The 20636-nt window shown below is 43.0% G+C and overlaps 1 protein-coding gene across 1 annotated transcript in view; it reads right to left on the bottom strand.

Moving 5' to 3' along the window:
- The window catches only part of LOC309560185 (mamu class II histocompatibility antigen, DR alpha chain), an 81231-nt gene that overhangs the window by 10485 nt on the left and 50110 nt on the right, over window positions 1-20636 (bottom strand). The window contains exons 3-4 of the mRNA XM_082263758.1: window positions 16405-16689; window positions 4378-4531 (exon numbers count right to left, since the gene is read on the bottom strand). Coding sequence (XP_082119884.1) covers window positions 4386-4531; window positions 16405-16689 — 431 coding nt within the window. The 3' untranslated portion in view covers window positions 4378-4385. The remainder of the gene's footprint in view (window positions 1-4377; window positions 4532-16404; window positions 16690-20636) is intronic.

Below are 20636 nucleotides of genomic sequence, written 5' to 3'. Positions count from 1 at the left end.
TTTGGGGTAACAAACGCTTTAAGTCACATTTGAGCATGGTTTATATTATATTTACTAAGTCAAAATAAGGCCTTAAAAGACCAGATAAGATCATCTTCTCAATATAGTTCCACAAAAGCATAAGGCTGTGCACGGCATCTAATCACTAATCACTAATTGTGGGCACTGAGGAAACAGTTGCTTATTTGGTAACAGTGCAAATGCAAACAGCAGGCAGTTGGTTGACTAAATGGTAGGAAGTACATCGCACTGTCTTTATTGATCGTATTGTCAGAGCTTGCTGCAATGTTCTTCCTTCAACCGATGCTAGCAATGCCCAGCAACACTCTTATTCCATATTCTACATAGAAAAGGAAACACATTACAACCGCTCTTCAGAGATGGAGTAACAAACATTTTAAGTGCCTTGAAAAAGTATTCACACCCCTTGAAATTTTCCACATTTTGTCGCATTCCAAACAAAAACGTAAATATATTTTATTGGGATTTCATGGGATAAACCAAAACAAAGTGGCACATAATTGTGAAGTGGAAAAAAAATGATAAATGGTTTTCAAAATTTTTTACAAATACAGTTAATATGTGAAAATTATGTCATGCATTTGCATTTAGTCCCCTCTGAGTCAATACTTTGTAGAACCGCCTTTCTCTGCAAACACAGCTGCAAGTCTTTTTGGGGATGTCTCTACCAGCTTTGCACATTTAGAGAGGGACATTTTTGCCCATTCTTCTCTGCAAAATAGCTCAAGCTCTGTCAGATTGGATGAAGAGCGTCTGTGAACAGCAATTTTCAATTCTTGCCACTGATTATCAATGGGATTTAGGTCTGGACTTTGACTGGGCCATGCTAACACATGAATATGCTTTGATCTATACCATTCCATTGTAGCTCTGGCTGTAGGTTTAGGGTCGTTGTCCTGCTGGAAGGTAAACCTCCGCCCCAGTTGTAAGTCTTTTGCATACTCTTAACAGGTTTTCTGCTAAGATTGCCCTGTATTTGGCTCCATCCATCTTCCCATCAACTCTAACCAGCTTCCCTGTCCCTGCTGAAGAAAAGCATCCCCACAATAGGATGCTGTCACCACCATGTTTCATGGTGTGTTCAAGGTGACGTGCAGTGTTAGTTTTCTGCCACACATAGCATTTTGCTTTTATGTCAAAAAGTTCACTTTTGGTCTCATCTGACCAGAGCACCTTCTTCCACATGTTTGCTGCAAATGTGACTTCTTATGGATTCTTTCAACAATGGCTTTCTTCTTGCCACTATTCCATAAAGGGCAGATTTGTGGAGTGCATGACTAATAGTTGTCCTGTGGACAGATTCTCCCACCTAAGCTGTGAATCTCTGCAGCTCCTCCAGAGTTCCCATGGGCCTCTTGGCTGCTTCTCCAATTAATGCTCTCCTTGCCCGACCTGTCAGCTTAGGTGGACGGCCATGTCTTGGTAGATTTGCAGTTGTACCATACTCTTTCCATTTTTCAGATGATGGATTGAACAGTGCTTTGTGAGATGTTCAAAGCTTGGGATATTTTTCTATAACCTAACCCTGCTTTAAACTCCTCCACAACTTCATCCCTGACCTGGCTGGTGTGTTCCTTGGCCTTCATGATGCTGTTTGTTCACGAAGGCTCTCTAAGAAATCTCTGAGGGCTTCACAGAACAGCTGTATTTATGCCAAAATTAAATTACACACAGGTGGACTCTATTTACTAATTAGGTGACTTCTGAAGGCAATTGATACCACTAGATTTTAATTAGGGGTATCAGAGTTAGGCCTCTTTCACACGGGCGTTCAGTTTTTTTTTGCCCGATCAGGTCCTTTTTTTTTTTTGACACGGATGACACTTGTGTCATCCGGTCCGTATGTCCGTTTTTCATCCCATCCGTTTGCGGATGAAAAACGGACATAATGTATCTCTATGTAAATACGGATGTCAGCGGATGACACCACTGACATCCGTTTTTGCGTCCGTTCCGTTTTTTGAACGGAAGAAAAAATAGGTTTCTCTTCAGTTCCAAAAAACTGAACTGAACGGATGAAAAACGGATGTCAGCGGATGATCATCCGCTGACATTCGTATTTACATAGAAATACATTATGTCCATTTTTCATCCGCAAACGGATGGGATGAAAAACGGACATACGGATATACAAATATACATACTGAATACAAATCCACACCACACTTTTCAGATATTCATTTATAAAAAAAATTAAAAACCATTTATCACTTTCCTTCCACTTCACAATTATGTGCCACTGTGTGTTGGTCTATCAAATAAAATGCCGATAAAATACATTTACTTTGTGGTTGTAACATGAAAAAATGTGAAAATTTTCAAGGGGTATGAATACTTTTTCACGGCATTGTATTTCCCAGGCCATAGATTTATATAATGTCCATCTCACAGATCTACATGGCTTGTTATTGCAGCAGTAAGACCAGCTGTGGGATGGTTTCTTATCAGTTCCCACAGGGTACTGTACTACAGGGCCGGAAATTTAAAGTCCTGAGCTACTAGCTAGGCCTTAAGAGTTACTCGTCACCAGTTGTCCCACCCAACCCCTACCCTGCCCTGCCCACCTCTAATTCCACCCCTAAACATGATCTCGTAAATTATCTTATGAAATTACACTGTTAAATGTTTTAAAGCGGTAGTATACCGCTTTTTTACACTTTTAACTACAGGTAAGCCAATAATAAGGCTTACCTGTAAGTGCAATTAATATCTCCTAAACCGGCACGGTTTAGGAGATATTTGCAGTGCAGGCAGCCGCTCACGCGAGCGGCGCATGCGCTCTGAAGGTCCGGCGGACCTTCAGCTTCCCTTGGCGGGAGCTTGCCGGAAAATGACTCCCGTGCGCATGCGCGGGAGTGACGTCATCGCGGCTCCGGCCAATGACAGCGCCGGAGCCACCGAACCCGGAAGACACACCAAGGGACATGTCAGCGCCCACAGCGGTGTCCGGGGGTCTGTGTCGGGGCTTTGTTCTAAGGTAAGTAATTCATAATGAGCTACTATGTGATGCATACTAGCTCATTATGCCTTTGTCTTGCAGGGTTTTTTTTTTAGGTTTACAACCGCTTTAAGTTGAATTAAGTTACAAAAATAAATATTCACAACAACTTTATCAATATAAACATAAAGCATATTTCATTGATCTGACTGTGATAAAAAAAAAAAAGGATAAAATATGATTGGCTACTATAGGCACTGTACACATCATTACTGCCTTGTTAAGTACATATTTTAATGCTATATTAAATATAACATTAAAAAAATGAAAACCAATGAATAACACTTTCACTGATTTAGGATGCAGAGAGACTCACAGCACTGGGCAGGGGAGGAAGAGCTGCCAAAGTTACCTTTTCCTATTATCCAATTGGCGATTGGTTGCTAGGCGGTCCAAGCAACCAATCATCAGCTTATTAATAGGAAAAGAAAACTTTGGCAGCTCCCGCCCAACACCACTCCCTACCCCGCCCCACCTCACCTCATCTAGTTCTTTGCAGACTCCCTCTGTATACCAGGCCCTGCTAAGAGAATGATGGGATGGAGGCTGGGAGGAGAATTGGCTCCGTTCAACCCTGCCTGCCGGTTGAATCCTCCCTCCCCTCCGATGCAACTCCACACATGCCCTCAGCTTATTTCCACTCGCCTAATGTGAGCAGGTGAGTGGAAATTTTGAGGGCTGCTGTATTTTAGTTTTCAATAGATCCTCTTTCTTAACAAAATCTTGCAGAATAAAAACAGCATAGCTTGTTACACATTTCACTATTCTAGGCCAGTTGTGGCTGAAATTCATAACAAAGCTAAGCTGTTTTTATCCTGCAAGTGTTCCTGAAAAAAGAGGACTTTGATTATACAGCACCACACATCCCAGTAAATTATTTAGGCCTGGTTCACACCTACTCCCGTTGCAGTTTGCATATTCCAGGTGCACTTTGCGTTTTTCAATACACGTTTTTGATCAATTGAAGTCTATGGAACCAAAAACACAACCTGCTAGTCCCTGGCCCTTTCCATAAAATGCACAGATGAGAACATGACCCATAAGAAATCATGTTAAATAGACTGTAGTGTGTTTCAGCAAAACTGAAAATGCACTAAAAAAAATGCACAGGTGAGAACCAGGCCTTATTGGCACCAGGGGCTAAGCAGCTTTGTTTTTTTGCTGTTTTTTTTAAATGAGGATTAGTTAGAACCAACAGAATATTAGACTCCTAATGCTAACATTTCCATGTTTGTGAAATTTTTCTTCACCAACTGTCACTAGAATAGGAGTCAAAAAGAAATTTCCATAACAAAGGGCAGGGTTGACAGACCACAACAGAGCCTAGAGCAGGTATAATAAAAGTAAACATAACATACCTGCATAGTTAGCGCCGTCTTTCTTGATTCATATTCTTCATTCCTTTACAGATCAACACAATTGCAGCGATAACACCACACATTCCATAAAGGAGACCCAGACCACAAATTACATTCTCAGTGGCCTCAGAAGCCGGCTTGGATACGTCAGGCTCTGCCATAAGGGAACACAACAAACAGGTGTTAAAAGTTTAACCACTTCTGGCCCAGAAGGTTTTTCCCCCTTACTGACCAAGCCATTTTTTGCGATTCGGCATTGCATTACTTTAACCACTTGCTGACCGCTGCACTACTATATACTGCGGCGGTCAGCCCCTCCTGGGCAAAGCGACGTACCGGTACGTCACTCACCCACAAGCCTCTAGGGGGCGAGCGCGCGCTGCCAGAGGCGCGCTCCCGCCCCCGCTCGTTCTCTGACATCCCCGCGCGAGTGACCGGCGGCTCCGATGTCCGCCGGCCACTCGCAATCTCCCGCTAGAGAGGGAGAAAGGCAGGCGGTTAATGTAAACACAGCCGTCTGTCATTCTCCCTGATGTAACTGCAGAGACTATACAATCCTGCTATGTAGGATCATATGTCTCTGTGGTTATATCACAAGCCATGCCCCCCACAGTTAGAATCACGCCCCTAGGGATACATTTAACCCACTGTTTATCAATAAAGTTAACCCCTTCCCTGCTAGTGTCATTTTTATAGTAACAGTGCATATGTATAGCACTGATTACTGTAGTAATGTCACTGGTACTTTTGCGCAAACCAATCAAAAAGGGAGGCCAGTGCAATACTTTTCCAGTGCTCATCAGCCCGTGACCACACTCTGCTGAGTAGAGTGTGGTCACGGGCTGATGAGCTGCTTCAAACCAGGTCTTATGTGATATATATTGCACTGGCCTCCTTTCTGGTACTGGTCTGTGGATCACCTTGCATAATAAACCCCTCTGCATCGTGCATCAAGTACTTCACAGATACTCCAGTGACAAGCGGAGGTCTCTTACTCATGCCCCTTGTGAACGCTGGGGGTGCCCAGGATCTTGGTCAGTGGCCCGCTCTGGTACTGACCGATTTCAGCCTTGTATGAAATACTCTGGTTTGGTTCTTTTGCTAAACATGCGGTTGTTTCATTCCAAACACCAGAGCATCTGTGATTGTAGACATCTGTACATATCCATGCTCATGTAGACCCCTGAGGAAGAATTTGACCTCACCATTTTCGAACCGCGTTGGGTCTTAGCTATCTATGTTTTTCACAATATGCTCTTTTCTTTTGTCAGGTGTTGTGTATGACATTGTGTAACCGCATCATTTTGTTTTAACCAATCCGGAGGTTCTCTCTGGATCTATGTGATCTTTTTTTACATGTTTCATGCAATAAACTTCATATTTTTTGAGAATTTTTTTCCTTTTTTTTCTCTTTTTCTATATTTTCTTATACTTTTTTGAAATTCATACTTTGTCTACCCATTGCCCTAAAAAGTCCCACCCAGAGGGTTTTTCCTGTTGTATGTATTGATTTTTGGATTCGGGCATACTAATCTCTATTTGGCTCCAGTGTGAGGCAATTATGTTACTGTACTAATGACACTGGCAGGGAAGAGGTTAACACCAGGAGCGATCAAAGGGTTAAATGTGTGCCTAGGGGGTGCTTTCTAACTGTGAAGGGGATGGGCTTGTGGAATCAACACAGAGGCCTGTGATCGTAAATAGGAGGAACACAGGCACTCTGTGTTCACTTTCCGCACCTGATGACGAATTTTCCCATGAATCGCTATCGCTCAGTTCTTCAAGTAACTTTGTTTCTCTGTCGCTGTTTTCTAGTTCGTCTAAAAGCGCTTTTGCTCAAAAAGAACGATTTTTGAACGTCATGGTCATTCTCAATTTTCCAGGCACAAAGAACTGGAAAAGCACAGGCAGGGCACTGGAAAAGTCACCAGGTGAAATCCTGTGGTGAAATGACATGATACAGTGTAATCTGTTAGGATCACAGCTTTGTATCATCTCATTTGGTGCATTTACACTTTTGAATTTACAACCGGTTCCACCCCCCCCCCCCCCTGCGTTGCAACGCTCAAAGGGAAGGGAACCGGAAAGGCAAGTGCTGGCATCTGCCGAGCACAGAGCAGGGAGAGTGTGAGGACGACGGGGCGGATGGCGGGGAGGGGGGGAAATCACAGGGAAGGTGAGTGTGATTCCGGGGTAATCCCGAGTGTTGCTTGGGGTTACCGCTTTAGGTACTGAAAATTAACCCCGAGCCACACTGGGGAATACTGCTAAGGATAAACAAATCAATCAAAATCAATGTATGCTAATCTAATCCTATACAACATACACTTTTACAGATGAGTAGGCATTGCAAAGTGCTTAGCTATACCCTTTTTTAAATACCAAGTCCTTTTATAATGCCATTGAAATAACTTCATCCAAAAAAATAGTACACCATCATTATTCTGGGCCTAACCCAAGAACCTAACACTGACGGGAACCCCTCCATACAAGACTTGCCCTCAATCTCACCTTAATTTCCTCACCTTAACCTTTGTAATTTCAGTCAAAACTTTTCAGTTTTGGATGTTGTGGGGATAAGTTAGAGCCCCTATTGGGGTTTTACGGCTATCCAGGGCTTTGTTAGAGAGATGTCTCCTCACTTATGGTGGTGGTGATAATGGTTTCACCAGGCAGGAAGTGAAAGAAAAAAGGTTTTACCAGACAGACGACAGTAAATCTCTAACCGCGACAAAGACAGAAAAACAAACTTGACAGGGGTTCTAGCTTTCTATAATCTACTTACAAAAACATTTTTATTTCTGCATGTTGTTATAGGAGATTTCCCCCCACTAACTGTCTGGGAAAACTGTTGTAAGCATGAGGGTAAAAGCCCCAGATAGCATTTAAAATACCAAGAGGAGTTACCCTTCCTCACTCTATCCAAAACAAAAGAAAAAAGTTTGGGCTAGGCACATACTTAAACCACTTGACACCCTTGTGCGACTTGTCCTGCGATTTGGGACTGCAAAATTGCGTGACAAATCATACTCCACGATTTCCAATGAGTAACATTCATATCTGGGAGACTTCAAGTCTCAAGGACTTCAAAGTAGTTCCTGCACTACTCAGGTCCGACTTTGATGCGTTTTGAGGTCCATAGACCTCAAGATTACACAGGCATTGCTTCAAGTCCAGTCAAAATCACGTAAATATTGCAGCCAAGAAATAGCGGCAAAATTGTGCGACTTTTAGGTCACACAAGTGTGAAAGGGGCCTTACCCCCATTCATGACCAGGCAATTTTGTGTGATACGGCACTGCGTTACTTTAACTGACAATTGCAGGACGCTCTACCCAAATAAAATTGATGTCCTTTTTGTCCCACAAATAGAGCTTTCTTTTGGTGGTATTTTATCACCTCTGCATTTTATTTTTTGCGCTATAAACAAAAAACCCAGACAATTTTGAAAAAAAAAAAAACATTTTTTACTTTCAGCTATAAAACATAGCCAATAAAAAAATGTAAAAAACTGTAAAAAATCGAATTTCTTCATACATTTAGGCCAATATGTATTCTGCTACAATTTTTGGTAAAAAAATCCCAATAAACGTATATTGACTGGTATGTAGATGCCAACATTATAGCGCCATTTCTGTACTAGTAATGGCGGCAATAAGCGATTTACAGAGGGACTGCAATGTTGCGGTGGACATTCCTACACTAACTGACACTTTGTGGGAACCAGTTACACCAATACAGTGATCAGTGCTAAAAATATGCACAGTCACTGTAATAATGACACTGGCTGTGAAGGGATTAAACATCTAGGGCATTGATGGGGAACCTTGGCACCCCAAGTGTTTTGGAACTACATTTCCCATGATGCTCATACACTCATGCGGTGTAGTTGAGCATCATGGAAAATGTGTGGGTTCCAATATTAAAACAGCGCTACCAGGCATATAAGAATAAATACTGTGCACTCAAAAACTCCAAACCAACATAAAAAGTGCAACAGTGCTAGAAAGGTATATACTCATAAAAATATATATACAAATTATGTCTCATAAAATAATATAAGGTGCAAAAAATATCTAAAGTGCAAAGATGTGCAAACAGTGCAAAAGATTATTATTGAATAGATAAATGTAGTCCAAAATCAATGAATAGTCCACTTATAAATAAAGTGCTGATTCTCGTGCTCCACACAAAAAAAGGTGCCCAGTGCTTCCAAAAAGCCCTCTTGGGGATCCACTCACCAGACTTATGAGGATTTAGAGCCTTAAGTGTATCAAGCAACACCTCATCATGGAAAATGTAGTTGCAAAACATCTGGGGTGCCAAAGTTCACCATCACCGATCTAGGGCGATCAAAGGGTTAGCTATGTGCCTAGCCTGTGTTTAGGTGTACGGTGTGTGCTGCTTTTACTAGGGGAAGTAATGGATTCTAGTCCTGGCTTTGCAGGGACACAGAATCCATCCCTTCCCCCTGTCAAAATGGCAATCTGCCTTGTTTACATAGGCAGATTGCCGTTCTGTGTTGTTTACTAATGGTCAGCGGGTGCCAGAGGACATTGAGTGCCTGGCACCTGCAGATCGCTTTCTGCTGTGAAGAATGATAGCAGAAGTGGCCTGCCGCTGCCCCAGCAGGAGGAAGTGCAGAATCACATATACTGTATATAAGTGATTCGGCAGCACAGCTGCTGCCCTGTAGCAGTAAAAGTGCTATAGGGTGGTCAGGAAGTGGTTTATTCAGAACACAGTAGTGGTCACAAAATCTAGATGTGGACCCTGCTACTCAGTGCAACAGCTTTCCCTGCAAGTGAAGTCTAAGGGGCAGCTTGTGTTCTGTCTGGGACCCCTTACATGGAGTTTAAGCTTAGTGGAGCAGGGTTAGTGCCAGATAACGGGTAACTGGAGCGACAGAAAGGCACAAAGATTAGGCTGCAGATGGCACTATGGCTGGACTGCGGATGCAGTGAATACCAGATTGGGTGTAGAAAAGGCAATATTCAAAAGATAACCTTGGTAGCTCAGGGACAGGGATGATATTTGGGTTCAGACTGATGTAAGATTTTTTCTGAAGTTTGGGTGTTAGGCAAATGGTTAAACTAAAGTACTGTATTTTCTGGCGTATAAGACTACTTTTGAACCTCAAAAAAATCCCCCAAAAATGGGGGGTCGTCTTATACGCCGAGTATAATATCTCCAAGGTAACCCAAGTATAAGTATTACCGGTAGATGTAATCTCTCAAGACGCTGGCTGTGTGGGAATCCTGTACCGGTATACCGTATGTACCGTAGCTTCAGCTACATACAGTGTACCGTGCTGAGCCAATCAGGGAGAGCGATGTATTCTATTATTGAATGCAAAGCCTGTTCGGATTGGCGGAGTAACATCAGCCCGCCTCCCTGACTCTGCCAATCCGAGCAGGCTTTGCATTCAATAATAGAATACATCGCTCACTGTGATTGGCTCAGCGCGGTATACTGTATGTAGCCGAAGCTACGGTACATACGGTATACCGGTACAGGATTCCCACACAGCCAGCGTCTTGAGATTACATCTACTGGTCATACTTAGGGTACCTTGGAGATATTATCAGAGATTACATGTATTACAGTACTTGGGGTACCTTGGAGAGCTATGAGAAATCTGATGTTTTTCAATGGTGTTGCCTTGCTTTGGAAGGGGGGTAGTCTTATACGGCGAGTATAGCCCAAAACCCATGTTTTACCTTGAAAATTAGGGGGGCCGTCTTATACGCCCAGTCGTCTTATATGCCGGAAAATACGGTATTCATCTGCCTGCTGAGCCAAACTCCAGCTGAATGTAACAGTTGCTCATTCAGGGCTTCTAGGAAGCCAGCTGCTGCCAACATTCTAGAAACCAATGACATATCCTGAACCCCATTTATCTGCTGGAACATAAACACAGGCACAGGGATCCTAGCTAAACTCCCTGCCCAAATATAACCATAGCCATATTCAGTCAGTGACATCAGCCCACAATCCTGCTACTTTGTTTACAATCAAGCTGCCAGCTTGGAATCTGATAGTTGTGACAAAAGTCGGAGCGTATTGTGACAGGAATTTTTGTTTCTGTAGGTGTCGTACATCATGATTGATGATGGATTTACATGTAGGACTACTCCCATGGGAGCTGCTGATTACGGGTCCCCCTGGGTTACCATTAGCAACAATAGAGCCGTCTGGCATTTTCCCAAGTGTTTTACCTCAGACAAGGAACAGTCCAGTAACTTTGGTTTTTATGTTTCATTTGGAACTTGAATAAGAGAAGGGATGAGTGGGATACGCCAACTTAATAGAACTATGCACAATAGGCAGGGACAACTTGAATAATGCTGATTAACGCTAAGTTGAGCTAGTCACGTCTTAGCCGTTACTTCACTTTGCCCTTGGCTGTGAAAGTAATTATTTGAGCTTCCTGAGGTAACTATATCCTGAGGCAAGCTGTGCTCTGAGGTAAACTGTACTGCTGGACACTTCAGGACCCTTCCTGGCTCCCCCTTTGTTCTTATTCTTCAGGGTTAACTACTTGGCACCCCCTTTACTGACACACTCCTGTGTGAGCTGGCTCCTTGATCCCCTGACTTCTCTGGAGTGGTCCCCTCTCTTAGGCAGACCCCTTGGTACTCACGATACTGTTTTTCCCAAAGTCTCTGCCAACAGCTCCACTGGTCAGCTCTCTGGATCATCTGCAGCCCCAGCTCTACACCTGGTCCCTAGGCTGACTGCCTGAACCACCTTCCTCACTTCAGCAGGAGGAGAGACAGCCGTCGACATCCTGGGACTTTGCTTCCACCAAAAGACACCCTGTCACATGTCCCCTCAGGATTTATTTCCAATCCCAGGATGTATTACAGCAATCCACGCCCACTGGGACAGTCATAAACCTTGGTGTGCTATTGGTCAGGTTTCCTCCACTGTCCAACGAGCTCCCTTATTGGATACAGTGGGGAGACTCCCTTTAGACCCAATAAGTCACACCTGGAAACGTGACAGGCTAAACTAATATGTTTACCTAGCACCTACCTAGGAGAGTGCTACATACATTGTGGGACAATTTTTTGTTTTTTAATAAAGGACTTGTCACGTATGTCATTGTGTTTTTGCTTTTCAATTTTTTTTTTTTTTTTTGTGAATGAGTAACCAGGATTACTTTGTAACCTGTTAGAGATTTAGAGTTTAAATGATATAAGTCTCTGAAATATATAATGTAATGATGTTAGTTTGGAGGTTATTTCATATGTCCCTTTGTCAAGGACAGAGAAGTAATTTTGCTATGTATGTATTTCTATTCTGAGTTTCTATGTTAGTATGCTGGGTAGGGTTAAGTGTCAACTATAGTTGCAAACCATATACGCAAAAGTAGGTGTTACTTTTATATTTAGAATTATTACCTTCTTGGGATACACTTTTATCAGACATAGTTTTTGCATACAAGATAAAAGACAGCTATACCTATAGATTAAACAGAGAAGAGAAAAGGACATCTTCCACTCTGATGACATGTAACCTCACCTCTTTCTCTCCTTTTGATGTGTGAAAACTCTTCTATTTTGTTTTGCTTTACTTTAAGAGAATAAACAACTTTTCTGAAGTATGGTAACAGCGGAGAAGTCTATTTCGAACATACCCCTTAGGGTCCATTCACACTAGCGCGACTTGTCAGGCGACTTGGTCGCCTGACAAGTCGCAGTCGGTAGCTCGCCATTGAATAGTACAGGACCCGTTCTAATAGGAGCGACACAAGTCGCTCCGACTTAGAAAAAGGGTCCTGTACTACTTTGGGGCGACCTGGAGGCGACTTGCATTGACTTCAATTATATGACTTCACAGGTCGCCCCAGCAAGTCGTGTCGCGCCAGTCTGAATGGGCGCTTACTCTCTCACGTGGGAAAAGTTGTTATCTGGAAGCCCCCTTATTTTAACTGCTTGCTGACCACCCTATAGAAAATTTTACTGCTACAGGGTGGCAGCTCTGCGCAGGATCACGTATATATACACAATTTGACACTTCCTGGTAGGGGGTGCGCCACCAGCAGCTCACTTCCATGGTGTTTACACACACAGCAGAAGCTGATCATCAGGCAGAGACACAGAACAGAGCTCTGCCTATGTAAACAAGGCAGATCTCAGTTCTGATTGGGGGGAGGGATGGATTTTGTGTCCCTGCAAGCAGGGAATAAATTCAGTTACCTCCCCTAGTAAAAGCACCACACACATATCACATAAACACTGGTTTGCCCTAGATGTTTAACCCCTTCCCAGCCAGTGTCATTAGTAGAGTGACATTGCATACTTTTTAGCACTAATCACTGTATTAGTGTCACTGGTTCCCACAAAGTGTCAAAAGTGTCAGTGTCAGAATGTCTGCTGCAATATCGCAGTCCTGCTATAAGTCATTGATCACTGCCATTACTGCTAAATAAATAAATAAATCCCATATTTTGTAGACCCTATAACTTTTGCGCAAACCAATCAATATACGCTTATCGGGATGTTTTTTTTTTACCAGAAATATGTAGCAGAATACATATTGGCCTAAACTGATGAAGAAATTTGATTGTTTACATTTTTTTATTGGATATGTTTTATGGCAAAAAGTAAAACATTTTTTTTTTTTTGTCTGTCTTTTTTTGTTTATAGCGCAAAAAATGAAAACCGCAGAGGTGATCAAATACCACCAAAAGGAAGCTCAAATTGTGAAAAAAGGACATACATTTGTTTTTGGGTACAGTATCGCATGACTGTGCAATTGTCAGTTAAAGTAACGCAGTGCCGTATCACAAAAAAAATGGCCTGGTCATGAAGGGGATAAATCTTCTGAAGGTCAAGTGGTTAAATTGGTTGATAATCCACTTTGACTACTTTATATAATGCTCTCTGTTCCCTGATGACAGGTGCTCCCGTCTCTGTGTCTTATAAAGAAAAAAGGCCGCCTGTACCGTATTTTAGAGCGATTCCCGGCGATCACATAACCGGCCGGCTCTCAGAGAACAGAGAGGATTAAATAGGACAAAAAAAGGGAGTGCTGGGCTGAAGAGGAGATTAGGGTCTCTGTGTCTTCAACCTATTTCTCTATCTCAAAAGTTTAAAATAAGGCCTCCCTTGACAGTACTGTTAAAAAAACTTGTCTCCCACACACATGAAAATTAGCCCCTATTCACATGTGTGCACTGGGGGAACATGCGTGAGATTGGGCATCATCCCTCACAATGCATCTTTGCACGTTTTCTGGTGCACCAACACACAAGTGCATATTCACAGCAGTGGGCGCATGTTATAGTGCGCATAACACACACACCCTGGTGTGTTGTGTTTGTGATTCTTGTTACTGACATCAACATTGAGGCCCTATTTTTCCCAATGACACCAACAATGGGGCACTATTAATCCCACTGACACCAATGATGGGGCACTATTCCTCCCACTGATACCAATGATGTGGCACTATTCCTCCTACTGACACCAATGATGGGGCACTCTTCCTCCCACTGATACCAATGATGGGGTACTATTCCTCCCACTGACACCAATGATGGGGCACTATTCCTTCCACTGACACCAATGATGTGGCACTATTCCTCCCACTGACACCAATGATTGGGGCACTATTCCTTCCACTGACACCAATGATGGGGCACTATTCCTCCCCCTGACACTAATGATGGGACACTATTCCTCTCACTGACACCAATGATGGGGCACTATTCCTCTCACTGATACCAATGATGGGGCACTATTCATTCCACTGGCACAAACAATGGCACACTATTCCTCCTCATAATGCCAAAGATACATTGTTTACTCCCATTTAGGCCAGGACATTTTCTACTCTCAATGGCAACAGTCTTGCCCCCCCCCTAAAGTCTGCCGGACTGTAAACTGGCCTCTTGTTTAGAAAGTTTGGAGACCCCTGATCTATAGTGTGTACAGTACTTGCCTCAATCTATATCACTGAGTGTGATTTCTGTCTGCTGTCTCCTTCCTCTGCTATCTGCATGGGTCACTGCTGAAAGATGTTTTCAACACCAAATAATCATGGGTGACAGGGAGAGGCCTCCAGCACACAGCCTGTGGTTGACAGCCTCAGCTGTTCATGTTTTCCTAGGAGACTGTGTAGAGGGGGTGTGTCCATTCCACCCACTCAGGTCTCAGATTACACTCAGTTCTGTGCAGTGTGTGCTGTCCGATCCATGCATCTGGAAGCTCAGACAAGTTGTGTAAAGTCTAATTTGATGTAAGAGGATTTGTAACTTATGTAACTTATGTAAGAGGATTTGTGTCATCTATGTTTATCACCTGAGGCCAGCCACTTCCCTGGGTATATGCAAGGGTTCACAATCACTTTAAAAGGATTGTAAAATATTTTTTTTTAAATAACAAACACGTCATACTTACCTGCTCTGTGCACAGAGCAACCCTGATCCTCCTCTTCTGGGGTTCCTACCAGTGTTCCTGGCTCTTCCCTCCTTACAAGTGCCCCCTTAGCAAGCCGCTTGCTATGGGGGCACTCATGTGGGCTTGATCCTAATCCTGGCTCGGTGTGTCCTGGCTCCGTATGGAAGATAGCTGCCATAACCCCTTATTTTCCTACATGGCCGGCAGTTCTCTTTCACATACAAGTGGTCCCAGCAGCAGATTTGCTGCGGGATCAGTTTTATGGGCGGCAGGAGAAGTCCCCAACCCACCTCCTGCTGCTTCCCAGTCGTTTTCCCCACAATCTCCATTTTATTCTCTAGGGTCTCTGCTAGACAAAAAAAATATAATGTTTGGAGGTTCTAAGTAATTTTTTATTGGGCACAGCTGATCATGTGGTAAAGAGTTGCTGATTGGCTGTTTACCTCAATCTGTGATCAGCCGTGTCCAAAGGACACTACGATCACAGAGTGTGCCGCCCGCATGGCGGGCGCGATCATGGGAGGCCGTCAAATAACAGCCTCCCAGAACTGGATGACCGGTTGACACAATTGGTAGGTGGTAAAAAAAGAAAAATATTAATTGGGGGTTCTAAGTAATTTTATATATATATATATAAATATATATAAAAAAAAAAAAAAAACCTGATTTTAACGTGTGTGAAAAAACCTTAAAAAAGTACCCCAGACTGCAAGTGGTTAACCACTTTCTGACTGTATATTGTACATATATGGTGGCAGAATCATGTACCTGTACGTGATCCTGCACTTCCGGGTCAGGGGTGTACGCACATGTGCCACCAGCAACCCGCTGTAAACAAGACAGACTGCTGTTCTGTCAGTAGTAAAGCTAGTGATCCTCTGTTTCTTCAAAGCAGAAACATGGATCTCTGCCCTCCCATAGTACAAGCACCTCCGCTACAGTTAATAAGCACATTTTAGGCACACATTTAACCTTTTGATCTCCCTGATGTTAACCCCTTCCCTGCCAGTGTCATTAGTACAGTGACAGTGCATATTTTTGGCACTGATTACAGTAAATGGTCACTAAGTCCGATTTGTCTGCCACAACGTCACAGTTCCGCTATAAGTCGCTGATCCCCATCATTACTAGTAAAAAAGTAAATAAAAAAATCGATAAATATATCCCATAGTTTGTAGACGCTATAACTTTTGCGCAAACCAATCAATATACGCTTATTGGGATTTTATTTACCAAAAATATTTAGCAGAATACATATTGGGCTAAATTGATGAAGAAATTAGATTTTTTACATATTTATTTTGTATATGTTTTATAGCAGAAAGTAAAAAAAATATATATATATTGTTTCAAAATTGCTGTTTTTTTTTTTTTTTTTGTTTACAGCGCAAAAAATAAAATTCACAGAGGTGATCACATACCACCAAAAGAAAGCTCTATTTGTGGCAAAAAATTACTTATATTTTATTTGGTTAGAGCGTTGCATGACTGCACAATTGTCAGTTAAAGTAACGCAGTGCTGTATCGCAAAAAATGGCCTGGTCATGAAGGGGGTAAACCTTCTGAAGCTGAAGTGCTTAAAGGACAAACCTGGTTTTACTGAGTAATTATTACTTACGCCAAAACTTGTTGGTGGGGTTGGTGCTCTGTCCAGCATGTTCCACAGAACAGGTGTACACTTCTCCCTCCTTTGGGACGGTAGATAAGTACAGGAACTTTCTGAATGATCCATCTGGTGTGGGGTAGAAGTCAGTTTCTGACACTCCAACTGTCACAGGCTGATTGTCCTTCTGCCAGCTCATCTTGATCACAGGTGGAAAGAACTTAGTAGCCAGACAGATCAGCGTATTAGGCTCACCCACAATCACAGGGTCTTCAGAAAATACATGAAGTTCAGGAGGAACTGTAAGGAAGAACAGAATATTACAACATAATATATCTGAGTTTACATATATATTATATACACATACATATACACACACATACATACCTCCTATAAATACCTCATATATATCAATATAAATTCATATAAATATATAAAGTTACACATGGTAGCAAACGGAAATTGTAATTTTTACTATATAGATGCAATTAGGGTCTCTAATCCCCTCCACCAGTCCTCTGCTGGAAAATTCTAGCGATGGTGGGAGAAATTCTACGGAGTTGGCATGTCATTTCCTTCCACTGTGCTAATATCTGCATCTCCCACAGGGAACTGCAGTTCCCATGGCTCCTTGTGTTTTCTATCTTTCCCAGTGTATTTTACATAACACACTGCCATCTGCCAATCAATAGCTGAATGTGTTCTATGTAAAAAGTCAGTACAAAGTGTGTGACTTTGCTAGTGCTGCTGCAGCAATGCTCTCAGTGAAAGATGGAATAGTTGTCACTGGTCCTTATGTTTATAATGTCAATTTTTATTGGTATTTGACCTAATATTTTTAAAGGTTTAAATATGGTTTTATGTATTTTTAAAGAGAGAGAATGAGAGAGAAGGGAGAGAGAAAATAAGAGGGAAAGAGAAAGAAAAATGAGAGGGAGAGAGCATGGAGGACAGAGCCAGGTGCACAGAGGAGAGGGAGAGTTGCAGCCAGGTGGAGAGGAGGATGGAGCCAGGTGCACAGAGGAGAGGGGGAGTTGCAGCCAGGTAGAGGGAGGACAGAGCCAGGGGCACAGAGGAGAGGGGAAGTGGTAGCCAGGTGTAGAGAGGACGGATCCAGGTGCACAGAGAAGAGGGGGAGTTGCATGGAACATCTGTGTACCCTGTGTAGGTACAGTAAACACAGACCTCACATGGGGCATACATTCATACACCCTTAGGCTCTATGCACACAGGCTTAAAAATTGCTGCTTCTACAGGAGTTGTGTTCTGTCTGAAGAAATAGCGCAGTGTTATCCTATGTGTCTATGCACATTAGGAGATTTGGAGGCATATTTTGAGCTCAACCTTCTGGTTTGCATTTCTGATGGGAGCTTTCTGGCAGAAAAAAAACCTAAAACTCTCCAAAACGTTTCTAAACTTTGTACAAAATGCTCTATACAAGCGTTTTTTTCTCCCAGGAGAACTGTCTTTTTTAAACCCAGTGTGCATGGAGCCGTAGTGTAAGTGTTATTGTTTGGGTCTGTTAGTGTCAGTTTGCTTTTGGTAGGGGAAAAAGGTTTTATATTTAGTGTCAGTGTGTTTAGGTAGAACAACAAAAATAAAATATCACTTCTGGGCCCTACTAAAGGTATGAAGAACATATAACGTACACATGTGTGATATCATTGCTATCTTCAGGGGTAGAATTTATTGTGTGGGTTTTTAGTGTGGTGGATCATGGTATTGGCATAAAAAATAATGGGATTTCTGACTTACCGTAAAATCCATTTCTCTGATGTTCATTAACGGATACAGCTCCTAATAATCTAGCTATGCCTATGGGCAGTCCCAGAGGGTATACTCCCTCTCCCTGCTATTGGTACTCAAGTTTTGTTACAAGCAGTGTCAGAAGAATAAAACTCCAGAGAGGGGTGGGTGCTGTGTCCGTCAATGAACATCAGAGAAATGGATTTTACAGTAAGTCAAAAATCCAATTTTCTCTTTCCTTCATTGGCGAACACAGCTCCTGATCTTCATAACCAGTGGGACATTCCAAAGCAGGGTTAAACATGAGGGGTGGGAACAGCTAAAAAATTCCCCAGGCTAAAACAGTAGCCAACCAGTCAAAAGGAGCTCAACCAAAACAACTGGAGCCCACCAGAATAAAACAATACACCCTCAAAGAGGATCAAGTCGGCAGCCTGCAAAACCTTGATGCCAAAAGAAGCATCCGCAGATGCCAACACATCCACTTTATAGAACTTTGAGAAAGTGTGCACCAACGACCAGGTGGCCGCCTTGCAAGCCTCCATCATTGACGGCACTGAGCACTCCAGTAGAGTGCACCTTGATAGGGAAAGGAGGAACCTGACCCTTGATGGAACAGGTCTGAATTGCCGGCTGTCAGATCCATCTGGAAATGGTCACAGAGGAAGCGGACAACCCTTTCCGAGGCCCATCTGTGAGCACAAAAAAGGAGTCTGAATTCTTAAAAGACTCCAAGGCTGCCAAGTACACCCTAATTGTCCGGACCAAATCCAAGGCATGCAAGGCAATTTCCTTCGGATGTTTCATCTTGGGACACAGGGAAGGCAACACAATGTCTTCATTCAAATGAAAATCAGAGACAACCTTTGGAAGGAATGACGGACAGGGACGAAGAACCACCTTATCTCTGTGAATCACCAAGTAAGGTGAACGACAGGATAACCCTACCAGTTCTGACACCCTGCGCCCAGAGGTGATAGCGGCGACGATACACACCGTCACTGGGAGTGAAAGACAGATACGAATGGTTTGGATTGCTTCAAATGGATTTAGTGTTTGCACTTATGATAATGTGTATTGAACTTCAATGTCAAAGACAGGCTCTCCCTATTGTTTGTGTATTGTATTTCAGGAGCTCGAGGATGGCCGTCTGCTAGTTAATTGGCTCAGGTTGATTGAATCATTGTCATCTGTTAGTTGCTGAGTTGAAATAGTATACTGTTTGTGTTGTTTCTTCTTTAGAAATGTTAATCATATTTCCATCCAGGATCTGTGCATCTGGGAGACAGTACCAGAGAAAGGTAGTCCCAACCGCCAGATGAGGGTAAAGAAGATAGAGCAGCTGACTTCCCTTCTGAGCAGCAGACGGTGCCCCAGAATGATGACACCAACCCAGCAGAAGAGCTGGCAACAGAGCAGAGTGCGGCTGGCCTCTGCCCTCAATGTACAAAAGATGGAGTTCCTGTGGTAGTGGATGGAACTGCGGTCTTCCCTATATCCGAGGGATGCTGGGCAGTCGGCCCAGGTCCCAACAGCATGAGGAAGTGAGCCCAGCAACCCTGTCTTTTCTCCAGCAGCTGAAAGGACTCCAGGGAGAAGGGCCAGTCCATGCTTCTCCCCCACAGCGGGTATGTTCTACGAGAGAGGCAGAGGTTGGCTGAGTGAGTAATGCTCCGTTTGGGACAATTTGTTTTGGGGTACTGTGTAGGTACAGACATTGGGGGACTGGAACTACAGACTACCTTCAAAGTCAACACATTTGGGGTCCCCTCTTTCCGAAAGGGGAGCGATGTGACGGGAGTCACTTTGGTTGGGGGGCCCGTGGAATACAGCTTACCTTAGCCCCCTAGGCCCCTCTTATGTGTAAGTCCCTAATAGACACAGGGTGACCAAGAAGCCCAGTCTGGAATGCCCAAACCAGACTTCCACAGACTGATTGGCTATGAGAGCTCCATGCGCTCTGCCGGGACAAATTTACAAACTATGTGGAACTTTGTCAAGAAAGCTGCCATGATGGATTGAATCTTTGGGACTTGTTACCCAACTAACTCAGACACAGACCAATTGGAGGTCTGGTACCTGGTTAGTCTACCTTTGGGGGGAAGATATGTGATGGTACTCACCGTCACTGGGAGTAAAAGACAGATACTTAATGGTTTGGATTGCTTCAAATGGGTTTAGTGTTTCCACTTATGATAATGTGTATTGAACTTCAATGTCAAAGACAGGCTCTCCCTATTGTTTGTGTATTGTATTTCAGGAGCTCGAGGACGGCCGTCTGCTAGTTAATTGGCTCAGATTGATTGAATCATTGTCATCTGTTAGTTGCTGAGTGGAAATAGTATACTGTTTGTATTGTTTCTTCTTTAGATATGTTAATCCTATTTCTGTATACAATTTCATCTGCATATGATAATGTAATCAGGCAACCCCTGACCTGATGGGGTAATTTGATCAGGAGGGGGATGTGCTCATGTGTGTATAAATTTAGTGTGAAACTG

Source organism: Pelophylax lessonae, assembly GCF_965119305.1.
Source record: "Pelophylax lessonae genome assembly, chromosome: 7".
Classification (NCBI taxonomy): Eukaryota; Metazoa; Chordata; class Amphibia; order Anura; family Ranidae; genus Pelophylax; species Pelophylax lessonae.
The sequence above is the reverse complement of the archived record's forward strand: the minus strand, read 5'-3'. Positions and strand labels throughout refer to the sequence as shown.